The 19,035-nt window shown below is 46.2% G+C and overlaps 1 protein-coding gene across 2 annotated transcripts; it reads right to left on the bottom strand.

The window, feature by feature from the left end:
- Nucleotides 1–4,362: 4,362 nt before the first annotated feature.
- Nucleotides 4,363–18,223, bottom strand: LOC118685410 (L-threonine 3-dehydrogenase, mitochondrial-like). Of its 2 annotated transcripts, XM_036380923.1 has the most exons (10): nucleotides 18,164–18,223; nucleotides 15,628–15,739; nucleotides 13,196–13,397; nucleotides 12,840–12,882; nucleotides 11,657–11,727; nucleotides 10,789–10,938; nucleotides 9,191–9,363; nucleotides 8,165–8,255; nucleotides 7,459–7,728; nucleotides 4,363–7,246 (listed from the first exon to the last, which is right to left on the bottom strand). In XM_036380923.1, the coding sequence occupies exons 3-10, from the start codon at nucleotides 13,377–13,379 to the stop codon at nucleotides 7,107–7,109; spliced, it is 1,122 nt and encodes a 373-aa protein (XP_036236816.1). In that variant the 5' UTR covers nucleotides 13,380–13,397; nucleotides 15,628–15,739; nucleotides 18,164–18,223; the 3' UTR covers nucleotides 4,363–7,106. The 2 variants fall into 2 exon arrangements, with proteins under 2 accessions (XP_036236816.1, XP_054370365.1); XM_054514390.1 differs by lacking the exon at nucleotides 18,164–18,223 and having other exon boundaries at nucleotides 15,628–15,753.
- Nucleotides 18,224–19,035: the final 812 nt, after the last annotated feature.

Consider the following 19,035-nt stretch of genomic DNA (forward strand, 5'->3'; position numbering starts at 1 on the left):
TGGATGGATGGATGTGGATGGATATGAATGGATGGATGGATGTTGGATGGATGGATGGATGGATGGATGGATGGATGGATGGATGGATGGATGGATGGATGATGGATGGATGGAGGTGTTGCTGTTTTCTTGGCATCTCCTCAGCCAGACAGCATATTAAAAACAGCTCAACAAACTTCCAGGTGGGCCCTGTGCCAGTTAGGGCTTTGCAAGGCCTCTGCCTTCCATGGAGGTGGCAAAATTCATGGAGAAGTGAGAGCAGAGGTGGTGGGGGAACCAGAAGGTTCTTCACAATGTGATTTAGTGGGAATTATGGGATCCAGTCAAAGGCTGGACTGGATGATCGGAGACGTTTGTTCCCACCTTAATGCTGATATTCCATTCCCTGTTTTTGTGATCAAACGTGGGCTTGGATGAGCAGGATCTGCACCTCACTGACCCCTCCTCCTCCTCCTGCCACTCTCTGTTCTGACAAATTCAGCTCTGACCCAACTTGGAATTACTTTTGTTTGTTTTATGTGTCAGCTTCCACACTACCTTGAGGTGGGGGAAAGATTGCAGGAGGAATTGGGGTTTTCCCTGGTTTCCAAAGTATATTTCCCTCCAACAAGGCCAAGTGTGACATCTCTTCATCCCTGCCTCAACTTCAGACCAGCTTAAACCACATCTAACCATGGAAAAACACATGAAAAAATAAATGGGCAATTTATTGACCTTTCCTCCTTTTACCTTCCCCAAAGGCAAGTGCAGCTGGGAAAAGTGTGGAAGCACATGTGTGCCCTCCAGGAGGGGGCTGGACTCAGGCAAAAGGAACATATATTTTATTTCAATATTAGACACCCACACCAATCATGAATCCACACCAAACCAAGTTTCCCTAGAGCTGGAGCTCAATAAACCACTTATCCCATGAAACAGCATCCTTGGGGTGGTGTTTGTGTGCAGTCAAACACACTCAGACACTCTGTGATGAGTTCCCTACAAGACATCCTACCAAAAATGTCATTTTAGCAGTTTATCACATGTCATTTTATCAATTTAGGACATGTTGGCAAGCTGTATCTGAGCAATTATGATGTAAATTCCTGTATTTATCAAAGGAATATTGTTGTGGATATAGTGAAAACCTGATCCCACTAAAGTAAGCCTGATAATAAGATAAATAATTTTTATAAATAAAATAGTGATAAAATATTAAAACTCAACTGTCTTAAAAATTAATTACAAATTTTGGAGTTCACATGGTTCATATTCATTTCTAGAAGATCATTTTTTCCTTAAAATTACAAGGACTAGAAAGGTGAGGATTTTTCCTAAACCTCCTATGAGCCTCTCAGCATCACAAGGGTCCAGGAAGAAGAACTTTAAAAATGCCCCAAATCTGGGCACTTTTGGGCCACGTTGGGTCAAAGGGGATGAACTCTGGACTTTACTTTCTCTCCTCTGACTCATCCTTTTTGCAACAGCTCTGCTGGTGACAGATCTTTAACCTGGAATAGTGGAAAGGCTGGAGAGGTGTGTGATCTGTTGCATCACACAGGTGAGGTGACATCACCCTGGCAGCAACGCTCCTGCCGTGCCAAAAATCCATCTGTGTCCTTGGAGCCGGCTGTGCCCTGCCAAGAACCTCCTCTATTTTAGGATTGGTCCAAAGCTCATCAGGGAAGTTCCTGAGGATGCATTCCCAACCCAGTTTTCCATTCAGCTTCACATTCACCTGTGGAAGGGTTCACAGAATTGTGGAATCATGAAATGGTTGGTGTTGAAAGGAAATTTGAGAGCATCCAGTTCCACCCCCTGCCATGGACAGGGACACCTTCCACTATCCAAAGTTGCTCCAAGCCCCGTCCAACCTGGCCTTGGACACTTCCAGGGATCCAGGGGCAGCCACAGCTTCTCTGGGCACCCTGTGCCAGGGTCTCACCACCCTCACAGCTGAGAATTCCTTCCCAATATCTCATCCATCCCTGCCTTCTGGTAGTGGGAAGCCATTCCCCCTTGTGCTTTCCCTCCATCCCTTGTCCCAAGTCCCTCCCCAGCTCTCCTGGAGTCCCTTTAGGCACAGGAAGGTGCTCTCAGTTCTCTCTGGAGCCTTCTCTTTTCCAAACTGGGATATCAAAGCTCTGCTTGAGGTCAAAAGAAGTATTATCCTGTACGCTAGGTATTTTCTACTCCGGGAGTCCATATGAAATGGGGGGAGAGGGCAAAAGACTGTCTATATTTTTGGTTAAAAAGTTTAAATCCTCTCAAAAGCTAACATTAACCTGTGTGCTGTACCTTCTCAGGAGCTCCAGGAGGCTGCACAAGGACTTTAGGGGCAGGAAAACCTCCTGAACTACTCACAGTTGCAGAAACAAGGGCAGGAAACAACTTTCTTTCCTGGTTGAGCAATGCCTAGTTGAGATTTAGCTTCCATAATGGTGCTGCTGAGGCATAAATGTCTTTTGAATTGCATCTCCACAACTCTGTGTGCCAGCTCTGAGCTGCTCTGTGTCATCCCAGTCATCCTGAATTCCCTGGGTTTGTTCCAGGAGCTGCCCCCTCCCTGCCCCTCAGTCCCAGCATGCCACAGGCACTCAGTCCCATGGGGAATTTAGGATCACACACAGTTATGGTATGAAGACAGAAATAGCCTGGAGAGCATTTGTCTGGCCTGAGGCTCCAGGAGAAGGGCAAATGCCAGCTGATGTTCCCTAAAATAGACACAACCTGCCTGCAGCAGGGCAGGAAAGCCACCAGGCCTGGCTGAAACACAGAGTGTGGGGAGGGGGCTGCAAGGTGGGGATCCCAGCCCCTGGATTTCCCTCTGGATAACCCAGATGCTCTCCTCTCTTCACCTCCTTGGGCTCCACTTCTCTTCCCTGCAGGAATGCAGAGCTCCTGACAAACAGTTGGGAACTTGATTCCAACCTGAGGAGCAGCAGGAGGGGTTTTCCAAAAGCACAGGGGTTAATCCCCCACATCCCTCACACCTTTCCACTGAGGGAAGGAGCTTCCTCCTCTTTCTGCACCTGTCTGATGTCTTAAACAACCAAAAGAAGAAAGCAGCTCCAAGTTTCATCCGACCTGGCCTCAGACACTTCCAGGGATCCAGGGGCAGCCACAGCTTTTCTGAGCAACCTGTGCCAGGGCCTCACCACCCTCACAGCCAAGAATTTCCTCCTAATATCCCATCTAAACCCACTATCTTTCAGTTTAAGGCCATTCCCTGTGTTCTGTCCCTCCATGCTTTGTTCCCAAGTCCCTCTCCAGCTCTCCTGGAGCTGCTTTAGGCTCTGGAAGGGGCTCTGAGCTCTCCCTGGATCCTTCTTTTCTCCAGGTGAGCACCCCCAGCTCTCCCAGCCTGGCTCCAGCTGCAGCACCTCTGGAGGCAGCACCATCACCTCGGGCACCTCTAAAAGCCAGGCTGGGGTTGTGTCAAACAGGACTCAACAAGACCCAGACTAAGGATCAAAGAGGAGTAGCTGGGAAGAGCAACACTCTCCAAAGCGCCATGGCCACGTTAGTCATTGTACCGTGGTCAGGAGGAATGTTCTCTTCACCAGAGGTTCCCACTGTCAGGAGGAATGTTCTCTCCACCAGAGGTTCCCATGATCAGGAGCAATGTTCTCTCCACCAGAGGTTCCCATCATCAGGAGCAATGTTCTCTCCACCAGAGGTTCCCATCATCAGGAGCAATGTTCTCTCCACCAGAGGTTCCCATCATCAGGAGGAATGTTCTCTCCACCAGAGGTTCCCATCGTTGGAAAGCCGAGGTGTGGGAGGAGGGCAAGGCCTCCATTCACCGGCAGGGAGGGTTTATCCATGGATTAAGGAGGCAGGGTGGGGCTGTGGGGGAGTTATGGGTGTCATATCCTCAGCCAAGCTTCTCTTGCTCACCCATCACAGGTTGTGCAACACCTGGAGGCAGGACCTGCTCAGACACAGAAACAGGGACCCAGCAGGGCCTCACCACCCTCACAGCCAGGAATTCCTTCCCAATATCCCATCCATCCCTGCCCTCTGGCAATGGGAGCCATTCCCTGTGTCCTGTCCCTCCATCCCTTGTCCCAAGTCCCTCTCCAGCTCTCCTGGAGCCCCTTTAGGCTCTGAGGCCTTCCTGAATCCTTCCCTTCTCCAGGTGAACACCCCCAGGAGCTTCTCCCAGCCTGGCTCCAGCCCTTGGAGCATCTCCATGGCCTCCTCTGGACTCTCCCCAGTTGCTCCATGTGGATTTTCACTTTACAAACCCTCCCTGTGACTTCATTTACTCCAAGCATCGATGCCACGTTTAACACCCCAGCTGCTGACTCAGCCTGCAGGGCTCTTCCCTCCTGGCTGTGTCACTTTTCCCACCTGCTCCAACCAATGACAAACCCAGGATCCATTTGCAAAGGATTTTATTAAAGTAGGCATCACCCACAACTAACAATAGTTGAAAAAATATTCTTAACAGCCTTTTTTTTTTTAATGTTTTTTGTCCTGAATAAGTAATTTAACAGCCACAGTGCTCAAGTGTCATAAGGGAAATCTCTGCCCAGAAGTCAAACTTCCAGCTGGTAGAAAAAGGTAGATATTTTGCACCACATCAAGTTGGTTTAATACAGAAAAAAAATTGTGACATCATTACACATCATTAATGTGGAAAACATGGGGGGAAAAAATTTACAGATCATTGGCGAGATTGAAAATGAGAATTTCAAACAGGATGCAGACCTTGCAGACACATTTAATAACATTCCCTGATTGTCACCACAGTTTCCTTCAGACCACTCTTTATAGGAACATGGTTTATTTCAGATTTTAAAAAATTAAGTTGCTTAAATGACTGCTCCTAAATGAGGCCAGTAACATCTCGGCAGGAAAAACAAAACTGTTCAAAATGCCATAGGTTTGAATTCCACCTTTGCCATGACACCTGTTCCAAGGCTTTGTGTAATTCCACCACCAAGGACAGTGTTTCAGAAGAAAGAACATTCCTGTTCCTCACTCTTGCTGACTCCAATGAAACTGGAGCTGGAAATGAGGGTGAGGGGATCAGACCCCAGGACTCTGAGTGATGTAAGGACATGGAGTGAGACCCATCAAAAACTCTTTATTTTACACTTCCCAAAAGTGGAACAGAGGCACTGCGGAGTGGACAAGACACTTCAGCTCCTTTCCAGCCCTTCATCTGCTGGCTCCAGGTCCCTGGGAGATAATCCAGTCTGGATCCCATCCTTTTGGGCAGAGGACAAAGCCCAGCCAGTCTCTCCTCAGAGGGTGGGAAGGGAGGGCCGACTTCACTGCCCATTGACCCAAAAATTACACTTGAGCTACATGAGAGTTACAAAGTGGCCAAAGTTTAAAAATTTGTCCTTTCAGCAATGTAAACAATATAAAAATGTTTCAGTAACAGCCACGACCCTTGAGCTTAAATACCGGGGAAATTCCTATTTTGCCCATAGATGAAAGGGTAAAATACACACAAAACCAAGAGATACAAGTGTAACAAATGTTGCAAATAACTGGGTTTCACCAAAGAATCTTCATTGGAAGGTTACTTTTGTGAGGAAACATATCCCCTGCAGGAGAACTCCTGCACAAAGAGACAGAAGTCTGATCATGGCAGGGTTACAGAGAACACAACAGACTCACAACCACCAAAGCACCGTCACAAAAAATAGAGCAAACAAGTTGTAAGCAAAAAAAAAAAAAAACCTTGAATGTTTGTTTTTACCTATACACACTACTGGAGTATACAAGATAAAAAAAAAAAAATTAAGAAGAAAAAAAAAAAGAGAGCTTCCTGTAGGGAATTTCCAGTCATTTTGAAAATGAAAGGTATTTTTCTCTGAAAAAAATAAAAGTCCAAAGCTCCCAGAAGCTGTTTCTCAGCTGGAGTAGCTAACAGCTCAGACTCACATCCATGGAAACTGGCATTTTACCTACAATGGCTTTCCTGTCTCTCCAGTTTGTCATTTCCTGAAGTCTCCTAAGTAGCTTTTGAACTGACACCTCTTCCTCTCACACATCTACTAAAACTCCCTTGTTCATCCCAGAATCTCCTGTGCTTGAAACTCAACAAGCAGAACAGCCCTTAGCTGTACCTAGAAGATGGTTTCAGCTTCTGGATCCCTCTCTGAAGAATAAAAGGGAATGAGTTACATATAAACAGCATCTACAAACACAGTGCATGTGGAAAATGGGGTGAACAGGAAAGATTTCCAAGGCTGACCCGACTCTACAGTAAGGCTCCATCCTCAGCCTACCTTTAAAATTTGTTCCAGGCAATGTGACACTGTGCAGGGACTCCAAACAACTGGGAGAACCAAAAGTACTGCTAGAAACCCCAGCCAGAGCTTGCCCTCCCTGAAATCCCACCCAGACTCACATCCATGGAACAGCTCTTCAGATTTCAGCTCTCCCTCCGAGGCTGCACTGAAGGCAGCGGCACTTGCAGAGAACAGGAGAAAGCTTTGCTTGTAAACCCTGTTTTTTTTTTAAAGCATGATGAGAATTCAAGTCCTATTCCACTTCACATTTATAAATAGCATCATAAGAATGCTACTCTGTATGCCCTAGGTATAGAAAAGTGTATGCTTAGACAGCACTAAAGAGAGATATAAATAGGAGCTATCAAGCAAAGCTTGATTTCAAACTAGAATTGCAACACCCCCCAGCAATTTGGAAACATGAAACAGCTCTTCTGATGTCTCTTTTGTAAGCAAAGAGTAAAAAAAGGTTCTTGCTACAACCTAACATCCTCCACCAGGAAAAAGCAAAACCTATTGTTAGCTTTTTGGGATATGCCTAAAAGTTGGACAATGCTATCCCACGTTGTTTGCCAAGGAAGAGGCAGGAATGATTGGAGAGCCATCAGCCAGGAGTAAGTGCTATTTTGGTGTTTTTCCCTAAGTGTGAAAGTTCAAGAACTCTGTGTTTGCCAGCAGTGCTGTGTTTGGGGGCAGCACCCAGTGCTGTTGTTTATCTAAAGGACATTCCAGCTACAGGACATTTCTGCCCAACTCTGTCACTACTTACAAAAATTAGTAACTGACATGCTCTAAGACTCAGAAAATTAGAAACTAAAATGCAGCCATTTCTTCCTGGTCCTCTGTGGAAATCTGGAAACATCTGAAAGCATTTCAGTTAGCTTGGGCAATCCTAGAGTCAGACCCAAGGTAGCTAAACATGGTGGTCACCAGCTCAGGGAGGTCATAGTCGTGTTTCCAACCCCAGTCCCTGCGGGCGTTGCTGTCGTCGAAGTTCATGGGCCAGCTGTCAGCTGCAGGGGAAAAAAAGAAAAAGAACCAAGAAAGGTGAGGTTTAGGAAAAAATCTCCATGAACTTTGAGATGTTTCATCACTACTAAAGCTGAATTTTGAACCATAAGACTTGAACTGCACAGGAGCAATTTGTCAGTTCCTAAAAAGAAGAGAGACTTTATTTCAGCTCTGGTGATGTTTTTCCTTACCTGCTGCCAGGGAACATACTAACCTATGGCCTGCCTGACTTGATCCACATTGTAGGTCATCTGGAGCTCAGGGACATACTTCTGCACCTCCTGGGCCAGCTCCTCAGGAGTGAAGCTCATGGCACTGATGTTGTAGGTCCTCATGGTCAGGGCTTCTGCAGGGGCCTCCATGACCTCCAGCGTGGCCTTCAGGCAGTCATCGATGTACATCATGGGCAGCCGGGTGTCCGGCCTCAGGTAACACTTGAATTTGCCAGTCTTTATGGCATCATGGAAAATCTGGACAGCATAATCTGGGAAGAGAATAATGGATGTGTATGATCTGTGTTGTGCACTTCATGACAGTCAACAAACCTCAGATCAACCCCAAAGTCTCCTGTCTCAAATCTGGCAGCAGGATTGTGAGATATTCAGCATGAAATCACAAAGTGGTTTGGGTTGGAAGGGAGCTTAAAGATCATCAAGTTCCAATCCCCTGCCATGGGAAGGGATGCCACTCACTATCCCAGGGTGTTCCAAGCCCCATTGAACCTGGCCTTGAATATTTACAGGGATGGGGCAGCCACAGCTTCTCTGGGCAACCGCACCACTCTCACAGGGAAGACTTTCTTCCCAATATCCCGGCCATCCCTGCTCTCTGGCAGTGGGAAGCCATTCCCCCTTGTCCTGTCACTCCATGTCCTTGTGAAAAGTCCTCCCCAGCCCTCTTGTCATGTACCAGTCACTCACCAGTTGTTCCCCCCCCAGGCTGGGAATCAGCAGAGATAATCCCTGGATACCTGAGGCAGCGGAAGTCCAGGCCATAGCGGTAGTGGTAGTACTGGGGAGGAGGGAGAAACACAGAGTTACACACCAAGAGTTGGTCACACACCCACTCATTTCACAGGAAAAATCTGACACAGGATGAACCTTCAGCTGTCCCAGGACAGGGCTGAAAGGAATGGAATTATTGAACAATGCCCATTCCCTGCCTGGCAGCTGATCTCCCTGCTTGTCTTTTTCCAGCTCACATCCACATCGGTAAACATGGATCTTTGACATGGGTTGTCATGCTACTCATGTAGGGTCTACAATGTTCAGAAACTGAACATTCCCAAGTTTGTGAGACTTTCCAGGATAATACAGACCTCAGACCTGGAAACTATATAAAAGTATCAGCTTTAAAAATGTTTTTTATAAGTAACTACAAAACCAAAACAGAAGTTGTGCATGTGCAGACTCACAAGCCTTTAGTCTTTTTTTGTAGAGGAGGAGCAAAAAGTCATCATTGTGTATCTGCTGTCACAAGGCTTTGTGCACTGTCCTTTCTGCTGTGCCATTCACACTGGCACAGAGGCCAAAGCCATAAAAAACAAGGAAAGAAATGACACTCAAAGTCAGCTGTTTGCCAGCTTCCCACGTTTTTTGCTTTTCCCAACAGAACTCAAAAGATATTTGACTTTCAGAGCTGCCTCAGACTATTGCTGAGTAGTAAAGGCTGAATTAAGGAAAAATGGGGGAAAGAATGAGTGGGGAATCTTACAAAAGCAATGACGTTCCAATCATAGAATCATGGAATAGCTTGGGTTGGAAGAGACCTTAAAGAACATTCCAACCCCTGCCAAGGACAGGGACACTTCCACCATCCCAGGCTGCTCTGAGCTCTGTCCAACCTGGTATTGCCATGGATGGGGCAGCCACAGCTTCTTTGAGGAACCTGTTTCAGTGAAGTTCTCCCAGACCTTTTAGGAAATGAATAAAATAAAAAATTCTCACTTCTCCCATGAGCTCAGCATGGACTTTGGAGACTCCATAGATTGTCCTTGGTCTCTGAATGCAGAGATCAGGAGTTGGATCTCGAGGAGAGGTGGGTCCAAAGGCTCCAATGGTGCTTGGAACAAAGAGCCTCAAATTATGCTCAGCTGCAATATCCAGAACATTGTGTAAACCTGGGAAAAAACCACAAAACAATAGGATTTATCAGAATATTTCTGCTTTCTCAAGCCATTGTGGGAATTATAGAATATTCTCATCTGGAAGGCACCCATCAAGATCATCCAGTCCAACTCCTGGCCCTGCACAGATATCCCAACAATCCCACCCTGGGAGCATTATCCAAACACTCCTGGAGCTCTGACAGCCTTGGGAATGTCACCATTCACTGGAGAGTGTTATAGGAGCCTCCTTGAGCTAGGTCTCATAAGCTCTTGGAGGTCTATAACACACCTAAGATCACTCAGCTATCCTTAGAGGCATAAAAATCAGCAGGATGGCTTCTGTTGCAGTGTTGGAAAGAAAAAGGTTTAATAAAAGGCAAAATAACAAACAGAGGAAAACCAAGCCAAGTGCAAGAGGTTCTTGTTCCTGGTAAAACACCTCACAAAAGTGATTAGTTTCTTTGTTCTCTTCTTTTTCTAATAAATTGCCCAAGCAGGACTTTTTGGCTTCTGTCCAGTTAGCTACCCTTAAGTTTGAGGTGAAGTCCTTAAGGTCCTATGAAGTATCTTTTTCACCTAATTGAAGACAGAAACTATGGTGGTGTTCACAGGGGTCCCAGGACGAGAGAAAAGAATGCTGACTCCATGTTTCAGAAGGCTGATTTATTATTTTATGGTATATATATTTATATTATATTTAAATTATATATTAAAACTATACTAAAATAATAGAAGAAAGGGTTTCATCAGAAGGCAGGAAAGGAAAAGAAAAGGGAAAGGGAAAGGGAAAGGGAAAGGGAAAGGGAAAAGGAAAAGGAAAAGGAAAAGGAAAAGGAAAAGGAAAAGGGAAAAAGGAAAGGGAAAGGAAAAGGAAAAAGGAAAAGGGGAAAAAGAAAAGGAGAAAAGGAAAAGGGGAAAAGGAAAAGGGGAAAAGGAAAAGGGGAAAAGGAAAAGGGGAAAAGGAAAAGAGGAAAAGGAAAGGGGAAAAGGAAAAAGGGAAAAGGAAAAGGGGAAAAGGAAAAGGGGAAAAGGAAAAGGGGAAAAGGAAAGGATGATAATAAAATCTTGTGACTGACCAGACAGTCTGAGACAGCTGGACTGTGATTGGCTATTAATTAGAAACAACCACATGAGACCAATCACAGATCCACCTGTTGCATTCCTCAGCAGCAGATAATTCTTATTTACATTTTGTTCCTGAGGCCTCTCAGCTTCTCAGGAGAAAAATCCTGGCAAAGGGATTTTTCAGGAAATATCATGGCTACAAGAAACTTCTGGCCTTCTTTCCTTTTTGAGGGGACAAAAGACACTTTTGTGTCTCTGTCAACAGGGAGCACATTCCTACAGGGGAGCTGTTCCAATGCCCCACACCCTCTGGGGAAGAACCTTTCCAAACCTGCCCTGACACAGCTTTAGGCACTCAAAGGCAGCACTCACCAGTGATGTTGACAGCCCTGGCCAAGGGCACGTTGGCCTCTCCCACGGCGCTGAGCAGGGCGCTGTAGTGGAAGAGCCACGTGATGCGATTGTTCACCACGATCTCCCGCAGGTTCTTGTAGTCCAAGATATCTGCGAAGATGAAAGGACCTGGAGGAGGCGGAAGCAGTGGGAAATTGGATGTCAGGAATGGATGGAAGGAAGGTCCTACATGAAGCTCAGGCTGCTGTTTCTACCACCTAAATACATCACTAAACATCGAGGTTGAGGAAAAGTTTTCGTAAGTTTCCAGTGAAAATTAAAGAGTCTTAAATCCTACTCTATACCCGCCTCATTATAAAAATTCCCTGAGCATGTAAAAACAAAGCACAAGTTTCATTTCCAACCTCCTCCTTCTGAAAGAATAAAAGCATCTCTTTTTCAGCAGGAGCACAAGGTGTCTTAAATCCTACTCTATATCCACTTCATAATAAAAATTCCCTGAGCATGTAAAAACAAAGCACAAGTTTCATTTCCAACCTCCTCCCTCCAAAAGAATAAAAGCACCTCTTTTTCAGCAGGAGCACAAGGTGCCTCAAATAGTTATTCAAGTCGTAAAAGTGGCACTTTTTTTCACTGCAAAGAGAAATATTTTCTTAAATATTTCTCTTTGAAGTGAAAAAATGCAAAGAGAAATATTTAGGAAAAGGGAATAAGAGAAGAAACCAACATCTTGGCAAGATTTGAAAGCAGGGAGGCATTATACAGAAGGTTTCAACAGCAGCTTGTCAGTGTAATCCACTTATCACTTTGGTAATTAGTTTATGAACATCTGAGGTAAAGTCAAGGTTTTTTGTTTTTTTTTCCATGTGCTTCCCCAGTCACTTACCACTATAAAAAACATTATCTGCAGGCTTTCTAATGTCAGACAAGATCACATTGTTCTTTCCAAAACGTTTCCTGTGTAAAAACACCCACAGGGAACAGTGAGTCCACAGCTTTTTGAGATAATCCATCAGTTGTTATTTTGTTTTGCAGGAGTGATAGCAGAGGAACAGTATTTCCACAATAAAATCAGTTACTGCACTAAACAAAAAACACCCCAACAATCCTTTAAATACCAACCCAGCATCTTGAAAAATGATCAAATACAACTAGTAGCAGTCAAGCTCTGCATAAGGATAGAGAAATTTCTTAGAAAGTGAAAATATGTTGGGAAAAGAGAGACTTTCCTACACTTTTCTTACTGAAAATTTTACCCAGGGAAAATTTACTCCCCTGCAGAAAACAAAAAGCCACTGGGATTGTTGTAACTGCAATTACTTTTATATCAACTAAGCAAACAGAAGAAAGAAATTGTGACCTTGTGCTAATCAACACAAGGCTGTTGGAGAGAGCAGATCTGGGGGCATTGGAGCACATTCTGGCCTCCCATTATTTGGGTAATTTTAAAATATATCATAGAAATGGTAGAAAATGTTCAAACTGCTACAGTGTTGAGTGCAGTGAGTCTGTTCACTTTTAGTCTTGGTCTAGATTCCCTCCAGCAAAGACTGTGAGCAAATGATAAACTGGAGCTGAGCTGGATATGGACAAGGACATGGATCAGGGAGAGCTCTTGGAGCATTTCACACTTCTTGAAAAGATGTCATAAAAAAAGGAGGTAACTGTGCTTGAGGTGGGGAAAAGGAGAAGGAAAAAGAAGGAAAAATCTGAGGATTCAGACTCTGAATACTCCCATTTAACTGGAAGCAAACAACTCAGCAGACAGTCCCTCAGACAAAATCTTGCTATTTTGGGAATTGTGACCAATGGACACACAGAAAATACATCAGAAGCCCACAGCAAGCACTGGAGGGACAAATAAAATGAAGGTGAAAATTTAATTATAGAATCATTAAGAATCATTAAGGAAAAGACCTTTAAGGTCATCAAATCCAGCCATTAACGTAATTTACAAAGCCAAGAGACAAAAACAGCATTTGAAAAATAGGATTTCTTTTATAAACAACTCTCCAGACAACTATTGCTGGAATTCCTCACTCACAGCAAGCCAGGGAATGGTGACCCACCTCAGCAGCTTTGCAAGTCCCACCCCGAGCTGGCCAAGACCACCTAAGAGACAAAAATCAGAGGAAAAGGGGGGGTCACAATGCAGAATTCCATTATTATCTGTTTCACATCAAGAATTAGTATGATTTTCTCAGTGAGTCAGGAAGCTTTTACATTTTTTCTCAAGGAACTGGTTTTAGAGGAGTTCTGGAATTAAAATAGGAAAGTTCACACAGGACTCTGATGGCAAAGATCACCCCAATTCCAGGATGTTTGGGGTATTTTTGCTTCCAGAACTGTGCCCTTTGGGGAGGGAGGAGAGCAGTGGGAAAGCTCAGCTGAGAAGCAGGAACCCAGCTGTGCCAGGAGTGCTGACCTGTGATTAGCACCCGGGGATGATCCGACTCGGAGAATGTCACCGAGTGGAAGCTGGCGTCGGAGGCCACCTGGCGTGGGGACACCCCAATGGCCCTGACGGGCACCAGGGACACCCCACAGCCACAGCCAGAGCTCTGCAGCAGCTGGCTGGCAGCTCTGCCCAGGTTCCTGACGATTGGCATCTTCCCCTTTCAGGTGTGCTGTGAAGGAGAGGGACAAAAGATGAGTCACGAGTGATTCAACCCCATTAAACGGCTTTTAAAACTCTGCTAAAAGAGAAAACTCTGCAGGGATCCAGAGGAATTTGATGCCATCCCAGGGCTGGGGGATTGTGCCAAGCAGGGGCTGAAAGCAGCCTGGGATGTAACATGAGCAGAGGTAATGTATTCCCTGGAGTGAGCTCAGGAAAATATCCACAGTCCAGAAAAATGGGAGAACCCTGAAAAGCTTAATTTAAACTTTTTTAAAATTTTTTTAAAACTTCACTTGGAAGTGTGATTTTAAGGATAAATACAGAATAGAACAAAGCTGCTGTGATGCCACGTTTGGAGTGAAAGTTTTGCAGGCTGCTGTGTGTAAGCAAAACTCCTCAGGATTGCATCAGCTAGAGCAGCTGAGCCAAGGAGGCAGCAGGAAATATCTTGGGAAAAAAGGGACATTTACTCTGATTTAACACTCACATGGACAGTACCTGGAAAGCAAACAGAGGAGTGGCAGGGCTTAGCCAGGCCTCGGGAAAATGTCCTAATTATTTCACATAATTATAATTTACTCTGTGCTGCATTCAAGTTTGGGTTCTAGCTCTCCAAATCTTTCATATTGCAGAAGGAAATGCAAAGTACCCCAAATAAATGACACCTGCAGCCACAACTGGTCGTTTCTGTGGTGCAAATTTAATTCTCTCAAATAAAATCCTCAAGGCACAGCCAGTCATTTTTTCCTTATCCCCTCTGAACAATTTTGAAGTATTTCCCAATATCTAGAATATGCAAATTCCCAGATGAAAGCATATTTCAAACTTGCCTGATGGGGTTACCCTGTCAAATCTTTTCTTGGGGTATATATTCTAAAAAGGAGAGTCAGGTAGAAGGAAGCTCTCCACAAGAAACTGCAGCAGTTCATTGCTGCAGATGAATTTTAGTTGCAGAGAAAAGCAAACAAGTGATTAATGTGGGTGTTCCTTTCACTTCTCAGTCCCCTGACAGAGAATGTTCTGGTACTTGAGGGAGTTCTGCTATTTAAATACAGATTTACTAAATATTGTCTAGTAAGACAGCCCCATAAAATTGCATTATTAAAAAAATACATTTAAACTGATCAAAAAGACTTGGTCTGAGATGCCCAGAGAGGTGATGGGAATGCCCATCCTTGGAAATATCCAAATTCCATCTGGACACAGACCCAGGCACCAGCTCTCATGATAATCCTTTCCTATTTCAGCATTGAAGAATAAAATCTTACAGCACTGAGTGAGACTCACTGGTCTGTGTGACAAAAAATTTCCACTCCAAGTACCTGAAAAAGCATTTTGAGCTTTGCAAAGTACAAAAAAAAAATTGGCTGTGACTAAAATTTGTTTCCCAGTGACTGGACTGGTTTTTGCAAACATATTTAGAGTGAAACCACAAAGGCTTAGGGTAGAATTTACTCCCAGGTCTGAGTCAGAACAGTACATGCATTTTATACCAGGAACTGAAACAGCCAGGCAGCAGAGCTGCTGCAAAAACCTCCACTGATTGCATTTATTTCTATTTCAAATACAAAGGGGGAAAAACAGGTGTGACTGGCTACTAAAGTTGCCATAAATGCACAGATATATAAAGAAATCAATATCATTCCTTAAAAACACTTCCCCAAATAGCTGAAGTCAGCCCCACACAGTGATTAACTTGCAAAAGCAACTCATACAGGAAAGCCCATTCTCCTGGATCCAAATTTTTCACCTTAATTATCTTCCAGGAGTTATTAACAGCTCTGAACACATACAAAAAAATTAATTTAACTGATGTAAAATAACTTATATTTTTATAGGCTTCCCTTTTTACTATCCCAAAGGGGAATACTTTCTGTTCCCTTGGGAACTGAAGAGGAAAAAATTGCCTATATAATATATAGATATAATTAACAGTGGAAGGTGTCCTTGCCCATGAAACAGGATGAGCTTTAAGATCCCTTCCAACCCAAACCATTCCATGATTCCACAATATATTTTCAAACACCCTCACACATCCCCTTCTGAATAGTTTCTCAGTCCCTGATCTCATTTATCAACTCAAACTGATATTAGAAAGTATTAGCAAAATGAGGAAGTTTTATTCTGAAACATCAAAGTTATTTCCCCCATCCCAGTAATTTAAACCAATAACCAAAGCTAATTTCAAGGATTAGGCAATGGAATTGCAGCTGGAATTTTCCCTCTCCTGTACTCACCTGGGCCTCAGCTGGTGATAAGGCAGAAGCAGAGCAGAGAAGGCAATTTATAGGACACTGCCTCTTTGGAAAGCCAATCAAAACCTGGCAGAGAGTAGGAGTTGTCCCACACCTTAAGGAAAAAAAGAAAAAAAAAAAAAAAAAGCAAGCGTGTGAGAGCAGCAACAGCAGCCAGGGATTTCACTGTTCTCTCCTGCTTGATTTTGAAATGCCTGGAAGTTTGGAAGAGGCAGGGAAAGGGCTCTGAAGGTGCACAAGCAGCTCCTCCAAGTCCCAGAACCAGCCAGCCTTGGGTCATGGCTGAAGGACAGAGTTTAAATTAATTAGTGGCAGTGCAAAAAGATTAGTAGAAAGCAAACACGTGTTCCAATGAACAATAATCAGCCTGGGATAGCAGGAAATTTCTGGGGTTTGCAAGAAGATTAAAGCGCTGGGAGAGGGAAAAGAGGGAATAAAGAAAAAAAAAAAGAGAGAGACACATTCATAAAATGACATTTAGTGAGTGAACTGCCAGTTGCTGATCCTCTGCGAGGTTTCCAAGGTGTTACATAAGCAGCAACACCTGTTGCTCACATAAAAGTCAAAAATGTTTATGGAAACCAGCAGCTCTTGTGAATTAGTTATTAATAGAATGTCACAGTGACAAGAAAGATAGGAAAGTCATGGGCTTTGTCTGGAAAGTGCCACTGCAAGCTTCAAAGAAAATGGGAGAGAGGGAGGAAAGAGAGGTCAAACCAAACCCCAGAGGTCCCACAGGATTTCTGGGGCTGCACAGCTGCTGGGATGCCACAGGACGCCCCTCCAGGGAGCTAAACCAAAGAATCCAGAACTTTCTTCTTTCAAAGAAAATCAAGGGACTCTGCAGGGCACAGGATCTCGCAGATTCCCAGCCACATCCTTGGGAACATGGTCCACACCAACTCACTGAGCCCCAAGTTCTCAACTCCCAGTTGGCTCCAAACCCCACAGCTTCTGCTTCAGATCTGCAGATTTGCTTATGCATTAGGAACCTCCTCTAATTTTTCCCAACTGTATCAAGAGCTTGAGGAGTGAGACAGCACCTCCCTTGGGCATCCAGAAGATGAAGCACAAGCCACTCTGCTCACAGGAGAGCCTCTAAGGTGCTCAAGTGCTGCCAAGTGGAAACTCCATCAGATCCCTGCATTTGGGAGCACTCAAGCTGAAACAAGTAAGGGATAATCTCAGCTCAACCCCAGCCACTGCTGCCTGGATAGCTGGACCCAAATGCATCTCACATTCCCTGCTGGCAATTCCTCTGCTTCTGAGACCCCTCAAGCTGGGACGCTGCGTCCCTGCCGGTGTCCCCTGGCAGGGGAGATGTGCCAGGGTGTCCAGGCTGGAGCTGTTCCCTCTGGCAGGGAGCTGCTGGCCAAGCTCAGCTGGAATAACCTTGACACACACGCCCGGCTGCTGTCCCAGGGGTGACGCACGGCCGGGGATGAGGCCGAGCCCCTCTCCAAGAGGAGACGTCAGCCCGAGCTGTGAGGGACCTGCTGGGAACCTGACCTCAGTCACCAAAAATAAACAAAAGGAAAAAGAAAAAAAAAAAGGGAGATTACGCAGCTGCTGAACAGCGTGAAACATGAAACTCCTGGAAGAGGTAAGGAAGACTGGTCCAGAATGTTCAGTGTAACCTGGGCAGAGTGGGCAGCAGGGGAGGGGGGGATTCTGTCCCTCTCAGGTGAGATCCCACCTGCAAAGCTGGGGCCAACAGCAGAAGGATGTGGAGCTGCTGGAGAGAGTCCAGAGAAATCCACAGAGATGCTCCAAGGGCTGGAGCCCCTCTGCTCTGGAGCCAGGCTGGGAGAGCTGGGGGTGCTCACCTGGAGAAGAGAAGGATCCAGGGAGAGCTCAGAGCCCCTTCCAGGGCCTAAAGGGGCTCCAGGAGAGCTGGAGAGGGACTTGGGACGAGGCATGGAGGGACAGGACAAGGGGTAGCAGCTTTAAACATAAAAAAGTAGGTTTAGATGGGCTACTGGGAAGGAATTCTTGGCTGTGAGCATGGAGAGGAGCTGGCACAGCTTACAGAGAAGCTGTAGCTGCCCCTGGACCCCTGGAAGTGTCCAAGGCCAGGCTGGACGGGACTTGGAGCAGCCTGGGATTGTGGAAGGTGTCCCTGCTCACAGCACGGGTTGGAACAGGAGGATCTTTAAAGTCCCTTCCACCCCAACCATTCCCCGATTCCCTGGCGCTACACCCGGCACAGCCCCCGCTGATGAAACCACGGAGCCGGGGCGGGTGACGGGCACGAACAAAACCCGCCCGCCCGCAGCGAGTGTGCGGTGAGGCACCAAAGCGCCACGAGCGCCAAACCCGGTCCCGAAGCACCCCGGTCCCGAAGTGTCCCCAGAGTGTCCCCAGAGGAGGGGACAGCGCGGTGCCGGGGCGAGCCGAGCCGCCCCGCCCCCACCCCATTCATTCTGTCGTGCCGGGAGCGGGGCGGTCCCGCCATCCCAAATCCCCCAAAGCCCCGCAGCCCCCGGTCCGGTCCGGTCCGGTCCATGCCCGCGCTCACCCCGCTCCTGCCGCGCTCCCGCCGCTGCCACCGCCCCGTTCCCTCAGCCGGGGCCGCTCGCGCCGGGGCCGGGGCCTGACGTCAGCCGGCGGCCGCCCAGGGGATTGGGCGGTGACGTCACACGGGCGTGATGTCACGCGCCGTGAGGGGCGGTGGTGCCGGGCGGGGCGCGGCGGCCCCACAGGAGCTGAGGGCGGGCGGTGCCCGGCCACGGGGACAAGGGACATTACAGTTCATCCCATCCCCTGCCGTGAGCAGGGACACCTTCCACCATCCCTGGTTGCTCCGAGCCCTGTCCAGCCTGGCCTGGAACACTGCAAGCGATGGGGCAGCCACAGCTTCTCTGGGCGCCCAGTGCCAGGGCCTCCCCAGCCTCACAGGGAACGATTCCTTCCCAATATCTCATCTAACCCTGCCCTCTGGCAGTGGGAAATGTTCCCCCTCTTCCTGCCACTCCATGGTCTTGTCCCAAGTCCCTCTTCATCTCTCCTGTTGGTCAGCACTCACCGGCTGAGCCGCTGTACAACACAGGCTGGTCACAGATTCCCAAATCCCAGAATTTCTAATTCCCACAGTCCCAGGATGGGTCAGGTTGGAAAGGACCAATGGAGGCCATCTGGTCCCATCTCCCTGCTCAACAAGGGTCATGCCAGAGCACAGGGTTATGTCTGTGAAAAACGCCAATCATTTGTTTTTAAAATTTTAAAAGTTTAATAGTAATAAAATGGTTATAAAAATAGTAATATGATTAGAGTAATAATAATTTGGACAATTTGAATTAAGACAATATGAGACAATAGCGACAAAGAGTTATGGATGTCCGGGTACCTTTTTCTGGGCAGCAGGAGCCTGAAAAAGGACACACATTAACA

This window comes from Molothrus ater, chromosome 3 (assembly GCF_012460135.2).
Source record: "Molothrus ater isolate BHLD 08-10-18 breed brown headed cowbird chromosome 3, BPBGC_Mater_1.1, whole genome shotgun sequence".
In the NCBI taxonomy this organism is placed as follows: domain Eukaryota; kingdom Metazoa; phylum Chordata; class Aves; order Passeriformes; family Icteridae; genus Molothrus; species Molothrus ater.